The 6,000-nt window shown below is 47.2% G+C and overlaps 1 protein-coding gene across 1 annotated transcript in view; it reads left to right on the forward strand.

The window, feature by feature from the left end:
- Positions 1-6,000, forward strand: part of LOC309588993 (alpha-2-macroglobulin-like protein 1) — a gene marked incomplete at both ends in the record, with an annotated part of 42,824 nt that extends 36,824 nt beyond the window's left edge. Inside the window, 8 exons of the mRNA XM_082308828.1 lie at positions 2,536-2,698; positions 3,321-3,538; positions 3,718-3,933; positions 4,439-4,563; positions 4,951-5,041; positions 5,477-5,545; positions 5,765-5,867; positions 5,960-6,000. Of these exons, the coding sequence (XP_082164954.1) occupies positions 2,536-2,698; positions 3,321-3,538; positions 3,718-3,933; positions 4,439-4,563; positions 4,951-5,041; positions 5,477-5,545; positions 5,765-5,867; positions 5,960-6,000 (1,026 nt within the window). The remainder of the gene's footprint in view (positions 1-2,535; positions 2,699-3,320; positions 3,539-3,717; positions 3,934-4,438; positions 4,564-4,950; positions 5,042-5,476; positions 5,546-5,764; positions 5,868-5,959) is intronic.

A 6,000-nucleotide genomic window follows, 5' to 3' on the forward strand; every position in this document is an offset into this window, starting at 1 on the left:
ACCCTGCTTTGAACAGGAGGTTGGATTAGAGACCTTCTGAGGTCCTCCCTCCCAATCTGAATTATTCTATCATTTGGTAATTCTATGAACTATCTGAGTTTTGGCTGACTTTTGTGGAGGAGGCTTTTCATGAAACTGTATGACAAATATTTGCCACGTACTGTGCTCTGCAGCAGAATGAAACAAAAGGGCAAGGACCTTCATCCTGGTAGAAAATTAGTGAAGAGTTTGTTGTAGGTCTTAAGAACCAGTTTTGTCATTTGGGAAGGAAAGCAAAGAGTTACTGAGAAGAGACCAGACTGCTACAAATCCATGAGTAAAATCCTGAAAGAGTGACAAACAGGACCTCAAAGCAATTTGCATGCTGAGCAAGTGGAAGCCACTCTGTCCTGAATAAATCCACAGAGAGTGACTTAGTGCTCTGATAGTGGTGATTGGCTACCACAAGGTAGGAGACCTCATGGAATTCCTCATACTCCAGAGAAGATGACAACAGTATTATTAGCTCCAAAAGGATTGTCCATGGAGTGAGGAATGCTTTGTTGCAGAAGCAGATTTGTTGATGTGAAAGTAACCAGACAGTTATTAATTTGGACATACATGCATAAACCGTTGTTTTTTAAAAAATGGTCATGACAATGAAAGACACTCAAAAGTATCAACAAATAAGTAAAAATACAAGTCTCGCAGTAGTTATCCTAGCCCCAATGAAGGAATTTGCTGTGTAGGTCTGTGAGTAGATGAAGGGGGAAACACAAAGCTTGCCATAGCACCCAGGAAAAGAGTGTCCTTAAGTGGGTTATAAATGCTTTTACAAAGAATACACAATCACTGGAGGTCAAAATTCTGAGAAGGAGTTTGAGGATGTCCTGCAAGGGCTAATGCACTCAAGATGTTCAGAACAGATCCTACTTTCCCTTACAAGCATACCTAAAAGGCTGATGAAAGTTGTTAGGGGTTAAAATGCAGGGAAAAGGTTGGAGATATTTGTCAGTGTCCTGAATGAACTGATATTAAAGCATGATTTGTATGACAAAAAATCTAGGCAGATACAAACAGCCCTCTACCCCCACTCTGTGTTGGAAATTGATCTCTTGGAACAAAACAGGTTGTTTATATTGACTGCAGAAACAAATGGCATGTTGTAGAGGAGCAGTTTCTCAGCTGGCATGTGACTGCTCCCAGGGAAGCTAAATGCTTCTGTACAGTATGCATTTAGGACGGCTATTGTCAACACCAGGGTGAGCACAGTAAGTGTGAAAACACTTCCAGTAGAGTGGCACTCTCAGTTCTTGTGTTAGTTTCACCAGAGGACACCAGAGCCAGATGAGTTATAATACATGTCAGACTGTTCCTAGACAAGGTATTAAGATGTACGATAACAGTCAGCACTTCACAGGTGGTACATCAAGTGTTTTCACTTGAAGTTTGGTAGTTGTGCAAACATTAGTGCTGTTATCTCCATTTTAACTGTCTGGGAAAGTGAGAGATTTAGGAAGGAAAAGGAATAATAAAGGAGCCTCTGAACAAATTCACAAATGTGATGTAATTCCTACTTAGGTCTATTCAGTTACAGAATACAAAGGCTACACTGCTTGCAGTTATTATGTTTAAGGGCAAATAGAAAAGTAGGACTTTTGAAATTATGAGAGTTTAGCTTACTGCTTCTGCTGGGCTTTAATAAGAGAGAGCAACCAAAAAGCATCAGCTGGATACTGGGAAATTTTGGTACTCCATAAGTAGATGCTATGAGCATTTCTGAGAATTGGTGGCTGCATCCAGCAATCCTACTACACCATCTAGAAAGCACAAAGTGACACCGACATTACCTTTTCTCTTTCCTAGAAGGGAAAGAGGTGAAGAGCATGTCACATGTCAGAATAAATCTTAAATGTAGCCCTTGTGTGATCCTTACTGTACTTAAACCAAGAGGCCACTGGAAGACGGGAAACCACAAAGTGCTATAGATGCATACATATGGGACAGGCAACCACTGCGAGCCTTTGGCTCATGGCTGGAATAGCACAGCTGAATGCTGGAATACAATGCTGCTGAGACCAGTGGGTTTGCTGCCTCCTGCCAACAGCAGTATTGGTGTTCCAGGGGAAACTGGAAATCCCAGTGACCTTGTAAGGCACTGTAGAGATGAACACAGTAATCTTGGTCAGCAGCCTGGGTGTAAGCATTTGCAATTGTGCATTGTGGCTCTTGTGTTCGGACATGGAAAGTGAGATGTGGTGGTGTTATTCCAGCAGTAAGGCATTCATTTCACTATGAGAGCACTGCTGAAACCCATGACCAGCTCAGGGTGGGTCTGTCAAGCACCTTGCACCAAGGGCTGGAGACACTGCTTCCTGGTACTGCACTGATACAAAGAGAAAAGTGCAGGCTTAAGCACAGAGACACCTGGGGGAATGTATGGGGTGCTTTCTGTGCCAGCATATGCTAATGCATCCTTCTGCTTGTAGACCTCAATGTTTGCCTGCCTCACATGTGTTTGTGTGTGGCCAACACCTGTGTAACTCTTCTCTGTAGAGTACAGTGGTGCGCAAGGCTTTGGGCTGCATCGCTCCTTCCCTTCCAAAAGCTGCCAGCACTTACACCCAGGCCCTGCTGGCCTACACCTTCGCCCTGGCTAAAGACACTCAACGCACGCAAGAGCTACTTGATATGCTTGATCGAAAGGCAATCAGAGCAGGTACGGGAACCTCAGTGCCAGGTGAACATCAGAGAAGGGACCAGTGACCTTTCCGAGCCCTTGGTTACATGCAACCTGGAAGGACCATAGCCTTACCCTTTAGGTCCTTAGACAGTCTACAAACTCAAGGTATGTGCTGACAATACTGTGGTATGGGTGCTGGTCTCCTTCAAACCTCTCATCCTGTTCTGGTACCCAAAGTGGAGGTTGGGCTCTGAGAGAAGTGGGCTTTCTTATGCAGGACTGCAAAGCACCAGAGAGGGAAGCAAGCTGGCAAGCTGCCCTGCTTCTTGTTAGTCCCTGACCTCCAGGACTGGCTAGTGGGCAGTTAGCTAGTATCAGGTACTTAGTGGACCTGGAAAACCGGACAACAGAGAAGCTGGACATTTGGGAGGTACTGTGTATGCAGATTATTGGCATATTAGCTTTTGTATATCACCTTGGTGTGTAATACGGAGTGCTTGGTATTGCAAAATACATGGGATTGCAGTTCACCCAGTGACGTCATGACCCAGGCAAGAGGTATTTACCTGATGGTCTTTGCAGACACAAGCCACTGGCCTAGGCCTCAGGATTTCTTTCCTGACATCCCTCAATGTCATCTACTCCCTTCCTTTCCCAGGTGGGCAGATCCACTGGAGTCAGACCTCGTCCAAGCCCAGACCCAGCACCAGCCCTTGGTCACAGCCACTGTCTGTGGATGTGGAATTGACAGCCTATGTCCTCCTGGCCCTGCTCTCCAAGCCAAATGTCACAGGGTCTGATCTCACCACAGCCTCTTGCATCGTGGCCTGGCTCACCAGGCAGCAGAATGCCTATGGAGGGTTTGCCTCAACACAGGTAACTCCTGGCTGGGGAAGGGGATGTTGCTTGAGAACGAACCTCTGCATGATCTATGCACAATTTATGCAAGTGTGAATGCTTTGAGAAGAGCCCTTGTATATGGAGGTCCTCAGGACAGTGTGTTCAAGTATCTTTGGGTCTCAGAGCTGCAAATGTAATAGTTTCTTCCTTTTCAGGACACAGTAGTCGCCTTGCAGGCCTTGGCTAAGTATGCAGCGCTGACGTACAGCACGAAAGGGGTTGCAGAAGTGAGGGTGAGGTCCCAGCGAGGCTTTGGGAGGAAGTTCAAAGTCTCCTACCAGAACCGGCTGTTGGTGCAGGAGGCAGCACTGACAGAAGTCCCGGGAAAGTTCTCTGTGCAGGCCCACGGCAGCTGTTGTGTCTTTACCCGGGTAGGTTTCCGCAGACTCTGCTGTGACAACCCTCTGCTCATCATCTTATCGAAAACAGAAGTCTCTGCTGTAGCTCTGTGCAAGAAAATGTGCATTAACTTGGGCTTTAATCCCAGCCTGTTGCCAATGTAATAAACCTGTATGCTGTAGGAGACTCAGAGACAGAATGTGTCCAAATGTGAGGACAGTGACGCTTCCATGGCTGTCAGGGTATTGGAGGATGGAAATGTTGTATAGTGGTCCCACTGCTGTGTGCCTGACTTGCACAGTCTCAAGGGGGAGGGTGAGGAGAAGGAGACCCAGCTGGAAAGATCATGGAAGGTTTCCAATCTGAGTGACTTTTATTTTGGGTACTGAGATGAGTGTGCTTACTGTGTATGGTTTATCTAGTCACTGCCTGGGTTCCATATCTTAAGGATTACAGTAGCCAGTGAGAAAAAGCTATGACAGATGATATTGAACTAATTATCCATGTCTTATTCTGTCTTTTTGTCTCTCCCTGCAGATGGTGCTGAGGTACAACACGCCCTCCCCACAGGTCTCCACATCCTTTGCCTTGCGAGTGAAAACCGAGCCAGTCAATTGCACCGAGGACGATACACACTCTGTTACTGTCTATGTCAATGTCAGGTGACTCTAACCACACAGCTCCACTTGGGAAGGAAAGCCAGGCATGGCTGGAGAGCTGAGGGGTGCTTCCTGGCTGCAATGGAGGCACCAGACAGTTTCAGCAGAAAGCCGAGATGGAAGATGGAGAAGGAAAGATAGAAGTGTCTCCGGGGAAGGGGAAATGTTTCTGAGGGCTTTGGGTCTTGCTAGGGAGAGGAGTACAAGCAGTCACCTCAGACTGGGGATGCTCAGGCAGTGCAGCCATCGTCTGCCCCCTGTGAGAATGAGCAGTGACTGCCTTGGCCCCGGTCCTGGCTGGGCTGCCTGGCTCAGGGTCCTTCACACAGGGTATGGTGGTGGAGGGAAGGGGAAGCTGGAAGAGACTCTCTTTTCGATCTTCTTCCGCAGGTACACTGGGAAGAGATCCACTTCCAACATGGTGGTCGTGGAGATGTCCCTACTGTCTGGATTCATTCTGGCTCCAGGATCCGGGATGTCTGTAAGAAGCCTGGAATCAGGATGGTGATGTGGTGTCAGTGGGACCATCCATGTCCAGGGAGAGGGGGAGGTTGCATAGGAAGGTGTTGCCTATCTCTCTCTTCAGCAATCTCACTATCCCTTCCCCTCTACCACATAACAAACATGAACACATACTGTCAGCTCTCTCTTTATGCCTTGAGTATGGTGATCCTTCTGGCCCAATTTGCTCAGCATGTCCTTGGCAGCTAAGTATCCTAGGTTCCTGTCCTTGGGTTTTGTAGGAGCTGAGTGGCCTTGCAGAGAGATAAGCCTGAAGGGCTAAAAGCCCAAAATAAGTTTGGAAGTGAGTGAATGAGAACCTGCCCATTCAAGCTTAGATAAACCTTGCTGGGGTGTCTCACACTTGCTTTTCAAAAGACCCAAGTAAATTGCTTCCTCTGCTCTCCTGTCGTAGCTGCAGCATTGGCACCCCGTGAGAAGAACTGAGAAAACACAAGGAGGTGTTGCCATCTACTTGGACAAAGTATGTGTGTGCTACTACAGAAGCTGCAGGAGTGGGGGACGGTGGTAGAGTTGTGTGGGGAATCTAGGGCTGGGCTAGCAGAGCAGGATATTAAAGATTCATCTTGAAGTCCTGCCTTTGACTTCACAGAATTGTTATTGCCTATCAGTAGGATCAAATTTAGGTGAGGAATAAAAAGAACAGCTCGTAAGTGAACTGTCATTTACTCTTCTTTGCCAGCTGAGCCATAAGTCTGAGACATATGTCCTGCATCTGGAGCGGGAGATTGGGGTGAGCAACCTAAAACCAGGCCATGTCAGGGTCTATGACTACTACCATCCAGGTGAGTGTGGAACCATGGGGTGCCAGGGCTGTCTGGGTGTTTGCACTTGGCTCTGTGCAAGGATAACTTAGGTCTCTCCTGTCCTGTTGCAGAGGAGCAGGCCCTGGCTGATTATAATGTCTTCTGCATTTGA

This window comes from Platalea leucorodia (genome assembly GCF_965183815.1).
Source record: "Platalea leucorodia genome assembly, chromosome: 4".
Lineage (NCBI taxonomy): Eukaryota > Metazoa > Chordata > Aves > Pelecaniformes > Threskiornithidae > Platalea > Platalea leucorodia.